The sequence below is a fragment of the Corythoichthys intestinalis genome, chromosome 7 (assembly GCF_030265065.1).
Source record: "Corythoichthys intestinalis isolate RoL2023-P3 chromosome 7, ASM3026506v1, whole genome shotgun sequence".
NCBI classification, from domain to species: domain Eukaryota; kingdom Metazoa; phylum Chordata; class Actinopteri; order Syngnathiformes; family Syngnathidae; genus Corythoichthys; species Corythoichthys intestinalis.
The window spans coordinates 48,235,242-48,251,964 of record NC_080401.1 but is presented as its reverse complement, the minus strand read 5'-3'; the positions used below and the strand labels follow the sequence as shown (position 1 = coordinate 48,251,964).

At 39.6% G+C, this 16,723-nt stretch overlaps 2 protein-coding genes across 2 annotated transcripts in view; both read left to right on the top strand.

The window, feature by feature from the left end:
* The window catches only part of crocc2 (ciliary rootlet coiled-coil, rootletin family member 2), a 107,271-nt gene extending 102,909 nt beyond the window's left edge, over positions 1-4,362 (top strand). Inside the window, 1 exon segment of the mRNA XM_057840081.1 lies at positions 4,267-4,362. Within this exon segment, the coding sequence (XP_057696064.1) occupies positions 4,267-4,362 (96 nt within the window).
* sned1 (sushi, nidogen and EGF-like domains 1) overlaps positions 25-16,723 on the top strand; it is a 102,657-nt gene continuing 85,958 nt past the window's right edge. The window contains exon 1 of the mRNA XM_057840908.1: positions 25-9,576. Within this exon, the coding sequence (XP_057696891.1) occupies positions 9,376-9,576 (201 nt within the window). The 5' untranslated portion in view covers positions 25-9,375. The remainder of the gene's footprint in view (positions 9,577-16,723) is intronic.

The window sequence follows — 16,723 nt, the reverse complement described above, 5'->3', positions numbered from 1 at the left end:
AAAAATGGGACTGAGATCAATTTCTTCAAAATGTTTTCTATCATCACCATTCCGTCACCCATTGATGGCGATAGATTTCCAAAAACATTGGGTGTGTGAGGGCTGGCAGCCACTGTTGATGGGTGAAATGGAATTGAGCACACGCCTGCCACAATTTAAAATATTGTAAAATTTCCTGTCAGTTTCATAGCAGAATCCTGAAATTTGTGTCACTACATTGACTTTTTTTTTTTTTTTTAACTATTTATGATGGAGTTGTTTGTCGCTTTAAAAACCTTAAATGTTAAACATCATGAAATTTAATTTGAGAAATTTAATGACATCGAGAATTTTTGTGGGGTTGTCTGTTTAAAAAAATGACCCAGAATTGGCAATATACAGGTACAGTGGTGCCTCGACATAGGATCCTTTCGACATTTGACTCGTCATTTGTCTCGACTTATGAAGACATGCTCGAGATACGACGGTTTATGACAGTGTCGCAATTTCATTGTTTTCCAGCAAGACGAACGCACGGCTGATTGTATTGGTAAATGGTGTTATACTTATATAGCGCTTTTCCACCTTTCAAGGCGCTCAAAGCGCTTTACACTATCTCGCCATCCTCCTACTGGTGACGCAGTACCAGGAGCAACGTGGGGTTCAGCATCTTGCTCAAGGACACTTAGGCGAGTTCATCAGGGCGGAGAATCGAACCCACAACCTCTGGGTTGGGGGACAACTTCTCTACCACAGAGCCACGCCACCCCAGTATTGTGAGAGAAATCAACATAGGTCTTAAGAAGGTTCTTGGAGGTGGTGAAAAACGAAAAAGGTGACGCTTACCATTGAAATTAAGAAGAAAATGATAGAAAAATATGTATGGCATGCGCATCAGTGAACTGGCTCGACAATCCGTCCTGAATATGTCTACAATCTTAGGACGACTTTTATTATTGTAACATCGGCAAGGAAGTCGCCAGCTTCGTCAGGTTTTTAATCATTTCAGAATTTGTGCAACACAACACTTATGCTGTTCGCCGTAGCCGACGCCAAACACAACAACAGAACATAGAGAAAGTAAAATCTCTGCTGCACCTCTCACTCCCTACAGTCACGCGGTGTGTTCAGGAGCAGCATACAAAACACAACAGCCACATTAGAACCCAATTCATTACAATATTATAATTATTATTACGATTTGTATTTATAATTTATTTGTTTTGCGATGTGTAATTGCTATTTATAATTGTACTTGCAATATTTATTAGGGATTTGGCGGGGTTTTTTGGGCTGTGGAACGTATTAATCAAATTATAATGTATTCTTACGGGAAAATCCCGCTTGACATACGACCATTTTGACATACAAACCAGGTCCTGGAACGAATTAAATTCATACGTAGAGGTACCACTGTATCTGTCTCTTCTAAGTGGTCTTAAAAAAGTCTTATATTTCAGTTAATGAAACCTGTAAGAAACCCTGGTTTTAGATATACAGGGCTGCCCAAAAGTATTGGCACCACAATTCTGACAGATAGTGCTGAATTTCACCCAGAAAATGATTGAAATTACAAATGCTTTGGAAGTAATATCTTCATTTATTTTGCTTGCAATGAAAAAACACTCGAGAATGAAAAAAAAAAAAAAAAAAATCATTATTATTTTACACAAAACTCCAAAAATGGGCTGGACAAAAGTATTGGCACCCTTTGAAAAATCATATGATGCTTCTCTAATTTGTGTAGTTAATAGCACCAGTTACTTACCTGTGGCACATAACAGGTGGTGGCAATAACTAATCACACTTGTAGCCAGTTAAAATGGATTAAAGTTGACTCAACATCTGTCATGTGTCTTTGTGTGTACCGCATTGAGCATGGAGAAAAGACCAAAGAACTGTCTGAGGACAAAATTGTGAGGAAGCATGGGAAATTAATCTCCAAAGACCTGAATGTTCCTGAGTCTTCTGTGCCCAGTGTCATCAATAAGTGTAAAGCCCATGGCACTGTGGCTAACCTCCCGAGATGTGGAATGAAAAGAAAAATCGACGGGAGAGATTTCAACGAGAGATTGCGCGGATGGTGGTTAAAGAACCTCGACTAACATCCAAACAAGTTCAAGCTGTTCGACAGCCGAGGGTAAAACAGTGTCAACCCGCATTATCCGTCGGCGTCTGAATGAAAAGGGACTCTATGGTAGGATACCCAGGAAGACCCCACTTCTGACCCAGAGACATAAAAAAGCCAGGCTGGAGTTTGCCAAAACTTACCTGAGAAAGCCAAAAGCGTTTTGGAAGAATGTTCTCTGGTCAGAAAAGACAAAGGTAGAGTTATTTGGGAAAAGCCATCAAGATAATAGTTTACAGGGAAAAACGAGGCCTTCAAAGAAAAGAATATGGTCCCCACAGTCAAACATGGCGGAGGTTCCCTGATGTTTTGGGGTTGCTTAGCTGCCTCTGGCACTGGACTGCTTGACCGTGTGCATGGCATTATGAAGTCTAAAGACGACCAACAAATTTTTCAGCATAATGTAGGGCCCACTGTGAGAAAACTGGGTCTCCCTCAGAGGTCATGGGTCTTCCAGCAGGACAATGACCCAAAACACACTTCAAAAAGCACTAGAAAGTGGTTTAAGAGAAAGTCCTTGAGACTTCTATAGTGGCCAGCAATAAGTCCAGACCTGAATCCGATAGAACACCTGTGGAGAGATCTGAAAATGGCAATTTGGAGAAGGCACCCTTTAAATCTCAGAGACCTGGAGCAGTTGGCCAAAGAAGAATAGTCTAAAATTCCAGCAGAGCATTGTAAGAAACTCATTGATGGATACCGGAAGCGGTTGTTCGCAGTTATTTTGTCTAAAGGTTGTGCTACCAAGTATTAGGCTGAGGGTGCCAATACTTTTGTCCGGCCCATTTTTGGAGTTATGTGTAAAATTATCCTTTCATTTTTTTTCCCATTCTCTTTTGTTTTTTCATTGCAAGCAAAATAATGAAAAATGTTACACTAAAGAATGAGATGATATCCAAGAAAGCTGAGGTTAAACTTTGTGGCTGTCATTTCAAAATATATGTTTGGCTTAAATTCAGCTGAAATTAAAGTCTTAGTGGAGGTTGAAGAAATTATTAGTGGTTCCAAACGACATCTTGCAAGAGACAAATAGACAAAAAAAAATGCAGCCAAAATAGCTGGAATTTAGGAGGCCTAATAAAATACATTGTCACAGATTCAGACTAACAATAATATTCTCCATTCACTCCTTTTGACTTTTAACTTTTGACTTTAAACTCTCCTTTGGCAGACCCACAAAAAATATCTATTGCCTGACCCAGAAAACATATTTATAGGTGGACCCACTTAAAAAAAAAAAATCATTCATTGGCAACAGTTGGCATTCAACTAGAACCCACAAAAAATCTCCATAGACCCACCAAAAAACATGTCAATGGCGCACCCACTAAAAAAAAAAAAAAAAAAAAAAAAAAAAATTCTTAATTGTCTCTGACATTCAACTAGAAGCCACAAACGAAATCTCCAGTGCTGGACCCACACAAAATCTCCATTGACAGACATACAGAAAAAATATCCATTGTCTCTAATTGACATACAACAAGGAGCCACACAAAACGTGGCTGATGTCAGCCGTTTCAACTTCAAACTGTTCTGCTCGGTCCCCTTGAAATATTCATTCATTCATTCATTTTCCATGCCGCTTTTCCAAAAACATGCATGGTAGGCTGATTGAACACTCTAAATTGTCCGTAGGTATGAATGTGTGCGTGAATGGTTGTATGTCTCCTTGTGCCCTGCGATTGGCTGGCAACCAGTTCAGGGTGTCCCCTGCCTACTGCCCGTAGTTGGCTGGGATAGGCTCCAGCACCTCCGCATTTTGGGAAAATTCCCACAAAAAAAACTCATCATTAAACTGTGTTGAGTTATTTGACTTCATGGTCGACATCCTTGGACCCACAAAAAAAACACTCCACTGGCTGTCATTCCTGTTGACCTCCAGCCCATGAGCAATATATTCATTGGATTCTATTGACTACCACCACAGAACCACCCACAAAATCTATTGGTAGAACCTGAAGAAGTATTACTTTGCTCTCATTCACATTCAATTAGGACCCACAAAAAATGTTACAACAAATGCCTCAAGGACCGGTAGCGTGGCGACCGGTAGCTGTTCAAAAAAACTTCTAGAACTGGAATTAAGAAGGCTTATTAAAATTCTCATTTAAAATCATGTGTAAATCACTCTGTCAATAAAAGTCTTATCTGGATTGCAGATTTCCACACTTAAGCAACAACTGGACGAAGAGACGCGGTGGCGACAGGCCTGCATCCACAAGGTGCTTTAGCCGGGCGCACATTCAAATATTTAGCACCCACAACATGCTGGACGATAACGTGGACTGTTTACGACATTGAACTGACTGGACAGAACCAAAAACACTCTCTTGGGACAAACCATTCACTCATTCCCTGCATTGACGGTGAAAGATGTCCAATCCTTTTGAACTGACAAGCTGGCAACGAACGAATGATGATGATGACCGTCAATGGCCGAAATTTAGTTAAAGCGGAAGTTCAGAGTTTTTTACATAAGGCTTAATCTTTGAGTTAGCTAGGGTTTAATTAGTCGGTGAAGTTGATTTCAAGAAATTCAGTTTAGTTTACTAGTTAGTTATTTGTTAGTTTCAGGGCTCTGGAGTGGCTTAGCTAGCGCGAGTCAATGGGGCCAGCTTAGCATGCCAATAAAAAAAACGATACAGATCAATGAACAGATCCAACATAGTCAAATAAACTCCAAAACACCCTTGCGGACAAAACCAAAAAACTGCCGTAATTCATTCTATTTTTTTTTTGTTTGTTTTTTTTTGAGATGTGTAAAATGTCCTGAATAGAGAGGAGTGCTTCGGCCACTCGTGCTCACGCTGCATTCGAGGAAGGTGAGAAGTCGGATTTATCCTGCTCGGAGGGTACCAGATGCGACCTCAAAGCGTTCCAAGCGAATGTAAACGGCAAAGATGGCTGATCGCGACAAGTTGTTTATTATTTTGGCCATCAAAAGACATTTTGAATTCTGGCAAACCTACCTTCTCGGAAGCGATCAAATAGTGGAGGCGTTCCAATGATATTTTTCCAGATAGAAGGTTGTAAACTTTGTCTTCCCACCTTCCTCGAATGCAGCATCAGTCTGCTGAGTTAACTGGTGGCCAGCAACATGGTAAAATGGGCAAAGGAAAGTTTCCAAAAATTCCCTATGAAGAACGAGAAACAATAAAAACTGGTTACTTGCTACTGGCTCTGACATAAAACATCAGCAGTGGAAAAAAACCGATGTGATATCACTCCGCATCCTCTGCAAAGCCTCTGGATTACTAATGTTGTTGTTGATACTGCAATTATTGATATGCAATGGTACGTTTTAATAACTTTATCCTGAAAACATAACCAACACTATTGATTGCATGGGTCATCGATGATTTACCTATGTTCATATGTTGTTTTTTATTGGCATGCTAAGTCAGCCCTAATAGGCTCGAGCGTTTACGTCACAGCAGCACGGGATCATGCGAGATTTGCGACAACGCAGCCATATTGGAAGCACGTCTGCATCACGGGACATTTGGAAAGGCAAGGCAAATGTATTTATATAGCACAATTCAACACAAGGCAATTCAAAGTGCTTTACATCACATGAAGATCATAAAAATCACATTTAAATCAATACAACGTAAAAACGAAGACAATCAAAATCGGAAATAAAATTATACATAAAGATTGCATTTAATCACAAATAGAATAAAAATAAATAAAAATAAAACAAAAACTACTACTACTAATAATAATTGAAATCAGCAATGGAGGTAAGCACAAGAGGAATAGAAAGCAAGTAGATTGAAATATATAGACAGTTATGGATATGCAGTGCTAAACAAAAGCGTTTTTAGCCCTGATTTAAAAGAGCTAACAGTTTGAGCATACTTCAGACGTTCAGGTAACTTGTTCCAGAGGTGAGGAGCATAATAACTAAATGCTGCCTCACCCTGCTTGGTTCTTGTTCTTGGAACATGCAGAAGACCGGTTCCAGATGACCTTAGGGGTTTAGATGTCTCATAGGAATCTAACAAGTAAAGCATGTATTTTGGTCCAAGGCCATTAAGTGATTTGTAGACGAGCAGTAGTATTTTATAGTCCATCCTTTGACTCACTGGAAGCCAGTGTAGCGATTTCAAAACCAGTGTAATGTGGTCCAACTTCCTTTTATTTGTGAGGACTCTGGCTGCAGCATTCTGGACTAGCTGCAGCTTCCTGACTGATTTTTTTATCAAGACCCATAAATATACCGTTGCAATAGTCCAATCTGCTGAAAATGAATGAATGCATAAGTTTTTCCATGTCTTGTTGAGTCAGAAGCCCCTTAATTCTGGTCATATTTTTTAGGTGGTAATAAGCGGATTTAGTGACGGACTTTAGATGGCTATCCAATTTTAGGTCTGAGTCAATAATTACGCCAAAGTTTCTGACTTGATTTGTAGCTGTAAGTGACATTGTCCTAAGTTGCCTGCTTATCTTTGACCTTTCCTTTTTTTGGCCCAAAAATGATCACCTCTGTTTTCTCCACATTTAACTGGAGAAAATTCTGGCACATCCATTCATTGATTTGATGAATGCATTTACTCAGGGAGACTAAGGGACTATAATCATGTGGGGACACAGAAATGTACAGTTGTGTGTCATCTGCATATGCGTGATAGGAGATGTCATACTGTTCCATTATCTGAGCTAACGGAAGCATATAGATGTTAAATAAGAGTGGTCCAAGAATTGACCCTTGAGGGACTCCACACGTGAATTTGGTTCATTCTGACTGATGGTTTCCGATTGACGCAAAAAAATTCCTATCATGTAGATAGGATGTGAACCACTGAAGAATAGTGTCAGTAAGCCCTACCCACTGTTCCAATCTGCTGAGTAGTATGTTGTGATCAACCGTGTCGAATGCGGCGCTGAGATCCAATAGTAACAGAACAGGTGATTTGCCTGCATCGGTATTCCGACGAATATCATTTAGGACTTTGATAAGCATGGTCTCGGTGCTGTGTTGTGGCCGAAATCCAGACTGAAATGAGTTAATAAGATTGTTTTGCATCATAAAAGTCTGGATCTGTTCGAACACAACCCTTTCGATAATTTTCCCCAGGAATGTCAGATTTGATAATACAATTCAACTACGAGTGCCAAAGATGGAAAAAAGTAAGGAAAACTTGCCAGTTCGATACAGAGACAAACTTGTTACCACGGCGAAGGACATATATGTGAGCAAACCTAAGGATGTGAACAATGTTGACCCTTACGAGCAAGCCGAACACAGATGGAAAAAAAAGGTCGACAAACTTCCACCGCTACGCGAAATGGACATCATGCTGTATTTAGTGTTTGGTGTAAGTTACTACACTCATCAGCAATTCCGAAACTACAAATCGCAACAAAGTTACGAACAGTTTTGCTGCGGATCGGTGCAGGACCTGCACATTATGACCATAGCAAACGGCAACACCATCGTTCTTGCAAAGGTACACAATGTGTGTTTACATTTTCATTGTCATGAACATCTGAATTTGTGCTGTGCTGAGCTGTGATCGTTAAGTGACAACTGAGTGCTGTGTTTTAGAAAACAGATTTGTTGCAGACAATGTAGCCTGCGTACAAATTCTTTGCCACTATCTCACGGCAACATGTTACAGCTTTTTCAATTAGAAACGACAGGAATTATGTCTTATGAAGACGATTCACATGTATGCATGCTATTTGTTTAGCTGTAGCTATAGCTAACAACACGCCAACTTAGGGCATAAAGTTACCGAAATTTGCGTAGACAAACGAAATTAACTTACCGGAGTGGAAGTGCATAGAGCAAACTCTGTGTGTAACTGGAGAATCAAACGTTATGCCCTTCCTTCTGATCGAGGCCACCCATGCCATTCTTCGACGTTCAGTTAGTTCAGATATGAGCTTTCCCTCGCCTTTTCTCCATGTAGGGATCCGGAAGAAACTCAATGGGGTTCCGTCGAGCCGTACATTCTCCTTTTTATTCGATCGGTTGTTGCAATTCTTTACCAAACAATAATTTCCAATCATTTTTAAAGAGCGACCTGAGTCGAAATGCCTCACTGTTTATGTTTCCCAGAGTTCTGACACCAAACTTCCTGCTTCCAACATGGCGATAGGGGCGGAAACCTCACGAGTGCCACGTCATACGCTCGAGCCTAATTGACTCGCGCTAGCTTAGCCACTCCGGAGCCCTGAAACTAACAAATAATCAACTACACGGAATTACTTGAAATCAACTTCACCGACTAATTAAACCCTCGCTAACACCAAGATTAAGCATGATGTTGAAAAATTCTGAACTTCCCCTTTAAAGTGAAAGTTTCCGAGGTGAGAGTTAATTCATTTTAATAAAATTTTTTGGGGGGGAAATGATTCAAAAAGAGGCTTCAAGTTGTATCATGCCATTCTAAATTGTTGTTCAACATTTTTTTTTTTTAAGTCAATTTACTATTAAATGCAATTCCATTCATTTTAATGGAGAAAAATGAATTCAATCTTCTTTGTTTAAAGTCAGATTTTCTTGACACGTTTGCAGGAGTTTGGGGTATCGGGGGTTGGATTTTGGTAAGACAGAAGTGTCTTTCACAACACGCTGACCAGCTAAATAAAAAAATAAAAAAAAGTGTGGATTTAGTGTTGTGGCTGAGAGATGAACTGCTGACAAACCACAAAAGGGGGTGTGTGTGGAAAGCTGTTTCAGCATTTATTCGATATCCATGGACTAATATTTTTTTTTAGTATCAGACAATTTATAGTAGGATATGTTACTAGCATATTACACTGGCATATTACTACATTAAACTGGATATCAAGTATAGACACACGGATACGTCTCATGAGTGCGCCTCCTTGTGCGAATGTGCGTCCTCTCGACTTCAAGCGGCCCTTTGATTATCATAGCCCCGCCCCCGGCTGTGTCCGGTTACCGCCCCCTGCCTCGCCATTGGCCGGCACCGGCTAATTATGCAAGGTGGTCTTTCCCCGCTGTAGGTGGGGCCTGAAAGTGAAAGAAGTCCTTTAGCAGGCTTAGAATAGAGCGCTTTTATTGAGGATATCTCACAAGCTCAGCCATCAGGGACTCCCCTAAAAAAAATTGTTTACACAAAAAAAAGGCTTGTTGATTCTCAGAGCAGAATGCGAGGAATCCCCAGTATTCCGCATACACGGCGGAGCTGAAGGACCAGCGTGAGACCCTCCGACGACTTGCTCCCCACCCCCCGAGGTGGGTTCGAGTCGGGGCCTCCTCCATCCGATCCCCCCCTAGGGTGGCTGAGGCCATGCTGCCGGCGCTGGTCTTGCTGCGTGCCTTGCTGCTGCTGGCTGGAGGGGCGGAGGCGGCCGTGCCCTTGGAGGACTTCTACCCCTTCGGTGCAGAGCGGGGGGACGCGCAGACTGTGGCCCAGGACGACGGAGGCTCGGGGCTTCTGGAGATCTCTGTGGCGTTCCCCTTCTTTGGAGACAGGCACACGGGGCTCTATGTGAGTGATTTTACATATTTACAGCGTGTGTGAGTGTGTGTGGACTTGGCAAGGGAAAGTGACAGGACTCCAGGGGGATGAGACTGGTTGCGGGGTGAGTGGCCAAGTGCTACACTGTAGCGTTTGTGCATGTTTTGCTGAGTGCGAATGTGCTTACCATGGGTAAAAATTGAATTTTTACACTTGAAACATGCTAGTTTTTGTGGCAATGTGAAAAAGCAAGGCATTTGGTGACAAAGTTAAAACTTTTTACTAAGTTTTCAGATTTTTTTTTTGCAAATAAGTTTTACAGCAGGGGTCTCAAACGCATTCATCTTTGTAATGTAGTTATTTTTCAAAATTGAAATATTTAATTAAAATTTTCACAGCCTGTGGCAACAGGCAAACAAAATAGTTCATTGTTATTTTTAATTTGATTTATTTAAAAATGTTTGTAGTAACGTTGTAATTAGATATTTCTCATTGCAAAATATCGGTGTGTCACACTAATACTACACTTTGCTGTTGAATAGGTGCCTCAGTAAGCCCCCGGGCTTCAACTTTGAGACCCCCTCCTTTAACCCCATGTTTTGATGGCAAACTATTTTTATGCACTCGTTGGCTTCCATTGATGGCAAACGTTTGAACAGTTTAAATGGATTGGACGTGTATTGCCGTCAATGACACTGAAAAATGATCATTCACAGGAAGAAAATATTCAATATTCCACATAATTTTCAGTGCTATATTAACTCAATAAGTGACATCCCATGTATATGTATAGCATTTAAATATGTGCCATGGTAGTTAAAAAAAAAGTATCTTGAAAACTCAATTGGCTGCCATTGACCTGATAGACTAAAATGTCATGTGTCATGCATACAGTACATCTAAGAAACGAGCAATGCTGAGTCACCACACGTCTCAAGTTTTTCTTTTTTTACATGCTGTTTATCATTCCATCAACAGCCATTTTCCACTACATGAAGTAACCTAGTACTATATAGTTGGACAATATTTATGCATATGCCGTTGGAGTTGAAGGTTGACGTCCAGTGGTGTTACCAGGATGCTAGGTGTGGGTGGGCATTAGTCTAACCTGGGGGGGCAAAACAAAAAAAAGCTACAATGCTCAAGTAGGTCGAAATCCAGCGTAGGGCTACTGCACCTTAAAAGATGTTCTGTTTGTTTTCTCCTTGAGATAACCATTGTTGTGATTTGGTCTAAACAAATAAAAGCTGATTTGATTTGATTTGACATAGAACACATCCATAACTGAACAGTATGGACATGCAGGTAACAATGTTTTTTTTAGGTAACCTATTGTGGTTTCTCGGTATTATTATTATAGTTTGTTCCGCAGCCCCTTTGAGCTCAATTTGACCCCACTAGAATGCTTCAAAATGCACCAAAATCGGCAGGCAGGTCAAGACAGGTGCAATCTTTGATATTGTGTAAAGACAAATTACAAATGCACAATGTAGCGCCCCCTAGCAGTCATTCTTTGTCCCGCCGACGCTTTGAGCCCTATTTTGACCTCTCAGAAAGCTTCAAAACTCACCAAACTCAAAGGCCAGGTGAACACTGGTGAAAACTTTGATAAAATGTTTTTAAAAAAATGAAATAAATCTAAATATACGTTAATGTGTGTAGCGCCCCCTAGGAACAAAACCAACATTTCATTTCTTTTTTTTGTTGTTTTTTTTTTAAAGGTGAAAGAGGAGGTAACAACGCAAAGGTTAAAACTTAGAACACATCAGTACTAAATGAATGGGATACTATATGCGGTGCCCAGACTGTCGTTAGTACTACATCCAGTTTTCTTTGGGTGGGCAGAGTGTGTCCGTGGGTGGGCACTGCCCACCCCCTGCCCCTCCCTGGTAACGCCCCTGTTGACGTCTTAAGATTTTGGCATTGTTGTTCTGTATTATTGAAATTGCAAAGAGAAAATGACCCTCAAATGTATTTCTTCTACTCAAAAGTTGGGCTTATTTAAAAAATGTATATATCATATAAAACAAGTCCATGTCATTGAATCAATAATTTTTTTTAAAGACCATATTTGCTAAAGCGAACCTGATTTTATACATAAAAAACTGGTTAAAAAATATATATGGCGGAACACACTCAGGTGACTTGAAGTTCTGCACTGAGCCCCCCAATTTGGTCAAATTTCCAAATTGTCCGATATGTATGTGTGATACATCATTGAAAAGCTTGAAATCTCAATTTTCTGGGGGAAGAATTTTTTTTAACTGGAGGGCATTTAAAAAAAAAAAAATTAACAGCTAAACCCTAACTGGAGATGAGAGCACACGGGAGCAGAATAAAAGACGCCGCGATTTTAACGAGATATTATCGCGTACTTACCTTGTTTTGATCCAAATACTCCATGTAGCATGTATCACCGAGTGTCAAGACACAGATATGAACGGCCACAGTCGGATTTTGGGGGGATTTTATGGGTGAAACATGGTAATATAACAAGGGTCGCAATGCAGAAATCGCAGACATCAAGGAGTGGTCGAGATGTTTTTTTTTTTTTCAAATATTCACCCTTTTAAATGTTTTTTTCTTTCTTTTAATTTTTCTTTGTTTGGATCGATTATCATCTAAAATATTGGGGAAAATGCAACAGTAACGAAAAAAATACAATGAAGCGGTAGTTATGAGGTAGATATCCGTGACTTTTTTACAGACGCCAATTTTTTCATTGTGACGTAATTTGTTTAAAAGTTTAAAATATGCGAGTGAATAATTTTTTTAAGTTTTTTTTTTTTTTTTTTTTTTTTTTTTTTTTTTTTTTCTTTAAACTATTAGACATCAATTAATGATTCTAAGATTTTGAATAATAAATACGATTCTTTTTATGGCTAGGTTGAAACAAAAGTGGTTGCGCAACATCCAACATCTTTAAACAGGGGTTTCCAGGGTAAAACGGACAAATTAAAAATAGTTCGGTGACTTAATGCGCCATGAATCTGCTATGACAGCATATACACATATTGTTCTATCAATTGCAACAGTTCTTTTGGCTTAAAATACAGCAGTTTATTTTAAGGAGGGGTGCAAACAAACTGCTTTTTCAGCCTAGTCTGTATTTTCCGCCATATATACACATGAATAAATGAAGAATTTATATTTTTTAAATCCTCAATTCTTTTTAGAAATCCTACTTTTCCCCCAGTAAAATAAAGGCTTTCTCCTCACAAATACATATTTCTAATCATAATATTTAAAAAATAAAAATCTTTGAGTTTGTGTGTGCATGAACAGTATGCGCAAACCCCCATTTGTACCATATTACGTTTCCATTGTCCCGTGCAACCCGTAGAGGAACTTTTCGCCGGCTTTTCACGCACGCACCCACACTTTGATGTGCCTTAAATCAGCACCACCTGTTGTGTGCCGTTGCATCCCCTCCTCCTCCGCCTCAGTCTTCAAATGTCCACCAGGGGAGGCTGAGGAACCATAGCAACAACGGGCAAAAGTCAGTCAAGTGCTGCATTTCAGAGCGTTGGGAAATGTGACACACGAGGGGGTCCAACCTGAGTGAAAAAACATGATTCGATATGCAACCTGTCAGCTATCACTGGCAAGATAGCAGTGAGATTTTTTTGTTTTAATTCATTGGCTGCCACTGATGGTTTAGAGTTTAGACGTTCAATTCGTTTGAACTAGGAGGATGGCAGTGATCAACAATTTAAATTGCTACTTTTTTTTTTTTTTTTGCCACAAAAACTTCGGCGCCTATCATCTCACACATTTGACACCCGACTCATGCCATTCCAACTCCAAAATGTTCCAAAAACACAGCACTTTGGCATTGTTCATTCAGTACACATTGTCACGGATTAACACCCTCAAACAATTCATCCAAGCCTATTGGCTTTGAGTTCAGACCCATAAAAAATGCTCCATTGGTGGACCCACAAAAAAAATCTCCATTGGCTCCAGTTGACCCACCCAAAAAACGTTTTCTGGCCGATTTCAACAGTTTCAACCTGAAACTGTACTTCTCGCTCCTTTTGAAATAAATTTAGGGAAAATTCCACCCAAAAAGCACACATTGAACTCTATGGAGGTATTTGACTCCATTGTTAACGTTCTTGGACCCTCGAATTCCTCATTGTCTGCCATATTCGACAATTTATCTAAAACCCTCAAGAAACATTCTATGGAAGATTTTCAACCACTCCAGCTCCAAACTGTTTTTCTCACTCATTAAATAAATTTAGGAAAAATCCCACCAAAAAAAAGCATATCATGAACCCTTGACTAATTGCTCAATGTTCTTGGACCCACAAAAAACTCCAATTGGTTTCCATTCACACTAAACTCCAAACCATAAACAAACAAAAACAACATTGGCAGACCATCAAAAAAAATCTTTATTGGCGGACCCACAAAAACACTCCATTTGCGTCAACTGACCTTTAAGACTCACAAAACATTCTATGGCCGATTTTCTAACTTTTCCAACTTCAAACTGTTCTTCTTACTCCCCTTGAAATATATTTTGGTAAAAATCCCACCAAACGGCTATTATGAACTCTTCAGCCCTCTTATACTAATTGGTCAATGTTCTTTGACCCACAAAAAAACTCCCATTGTTTCCATTCATATTGAATTCTAATCTGCCAAAAATGTATTGGACTCTCCATGGAACAAATTTCCATAAATAGACCCACAAAATAATCTACATTGGCTCTCAATCACATTGTTAGGACCCACAAAAAAAGCATATAATGTACTCTGGTCAATGTTCTTTGACCCACAAAAAACTCCCATCGGTTTCCATTCCCATTGAATTCCAATCTACCAAAAAACTTATTGGACTCTCTCGGTGGAACAACCCAAAATGTCCATAAATGGGCCCACAAAATAATCTACATTGGCTCTCAATCACATTGTTAGGACCCACAAAAAAGCATATAATGTACTCTGGTCAATGTTCTTTGACCCACAAAAAACTCCCATCGGTTTCCATTCCCATTGAATTCCAATCTACCAAAAAACTTATAGGACTCTCTCGGTGGAACAACCCAAAATGTCCATAAATGGGCCCACAAAATAATCTACAGTGGCTCTCAGTCACATTGCTAGGACCCACAAAAAAGCATATAATTAACTCTTTGGAGTTATTTTACTAATTGGTCAATGTTTTTGACCTTCAAAAAACCCTCATTGATTTACACCATTGGCAAACCCACTAAAAAAATCTTCATTGGACAGACAAAAACACTCCATTTGCGTCAACTGACCTTTAAGATTTTGGAAGAATCCCACAAAAAATGTTTTAATGAATTCTTTGGAGTTATTTTATTGGTCAGTATTCTTTGACCCACAAAAAAAACTCCCATTGGTTTCGATTCACATTGAATTCCAATCTACCAAAAACGTATCGGACTCCCCATGGAACAACCCAAAATGTCCATATTTTGTGCGTCCATTTAATCTCCACTGGCACTCATTCACATTGTTAGGAACCACAAAAAGCATATATTGAACTGTGGTGTTGTTTTAGTAATTGGTCAATGCTTTTGACATTCAAAACACTTCCACTGGTTTACACCATTGGCAGACCCACAAAAAAAAAACCTTTGTTGGCGTACCCACAAAAACACTCCATTTGTGTCAACTGGCCTCTAAGACCCACAAAAAACATTTTATGGCTGATTTTCTATCCGTTCCAACTTCACACTGGGCTTCTTACTCCTCTTGAAATAAATTTGGTAAAAATCCCACAAAAAAGGCAAGGATGAACACTTTGGCCCTCTTTTACTAATTGATCGATGTTCTTTGACCGACAAAAAAAAATTCCCATCGGTTTCCATTCACATTAAATTCCAATCTGCCCAAAAACGAATTGGATCTCTCCATGTAACAACCCAAATTGTCCATGAATGGACCACAAAATAGTCTCCGTTGGTTGTCATTCAGATTGTTAGGACCCACAAAAAAAGATGAGCTCTGGAGTTGTTTTATTAATTGGTCAATGTTCTTTGACCACCAAAAAACCCCGGTTGGTTTGCACCTTTGCCAGACCCACAAAAAACACTCAATGTGCATCAACTGATCTTTAAGACCCACAAAAACATTCTATGGCCGATTTTCTATCCGTTCCAACTTCAAACAGTTCTTCTCACTATCCTTGAAATATAGTTGGAAAAATCTCACAAAAAAGTTTATAATAAACTCTTTCGAGTTTTTACTAATTGGTCAATGTTCTTTGACCTTCAAAAAACTCCCCTTGGTTTACACCATTGGCAAATCCACAAAAAAAAAATCTTAATTGGCGGACCCACAAAAACACTCCATTTGCATCAACTGACCTTTAAGACCCACAAAAACATTTTATGGCCGACTTTCTATCCCAGGGGTGGGCAAACCGGTCCTCAAGGGCTGTAGTGGGTCCTGGTCTTTGCTTCAACTGATCCAGCAAGGACAGTTTAACCAATGAGGTTTCTGCTGAAACAAGAAGCACCTGACTGCGATCAACTGATTGTGCTTGCAAGACACCAGATTGGTAAAAAGGTTTCCTCTCGATGGGTTGGAACAGAAACCCGCACCTACTGCGGCCCTTTGTGGAATAGTTTGCCCACCCTTGTTCTATCCGTTCCAACTTCAAACTGTTCTTCTCACTATCCTTGAAATATATTTTGGAAAATCTCACAAAAATGATATACTAAACTCTTTGGACCAGTTTTACTAATTGCAGTATGTTCTTTGACCTTAAAAAACTCCCATTGGTTTACACCATTGGCAGACCCACAAAAAAAATCTTAATTGGCGGACTCACAAAAACTCCATTTGCATCAACTGACCTTTAAGACCCACAAAAACATTCCATGGGCGATTTTCTAGCCGTTCCAACTTCAAACTGTTCTTCTCACTATCCTTGAAATATATTTTGGAAAAATCTCACAAAAAATTATTTACTAAACTCTTTGGAGCAGTTTTACTAATTGCACTATGTTCTTTGACCTCAAAAAACTCCCATTGGTTTACACCATTGGCAGACCCACTAAAAAAAATCCTAATTGGCGGACCCACAAAAACTCTATTTGCATCAACTGACCTTTAAGACCCACAAAAACATTCTATGGCCGATTTTCTAGCCATTCCACCTTCAAACTGTTCTTCTTACTCCCCTTGAAATTTGGAA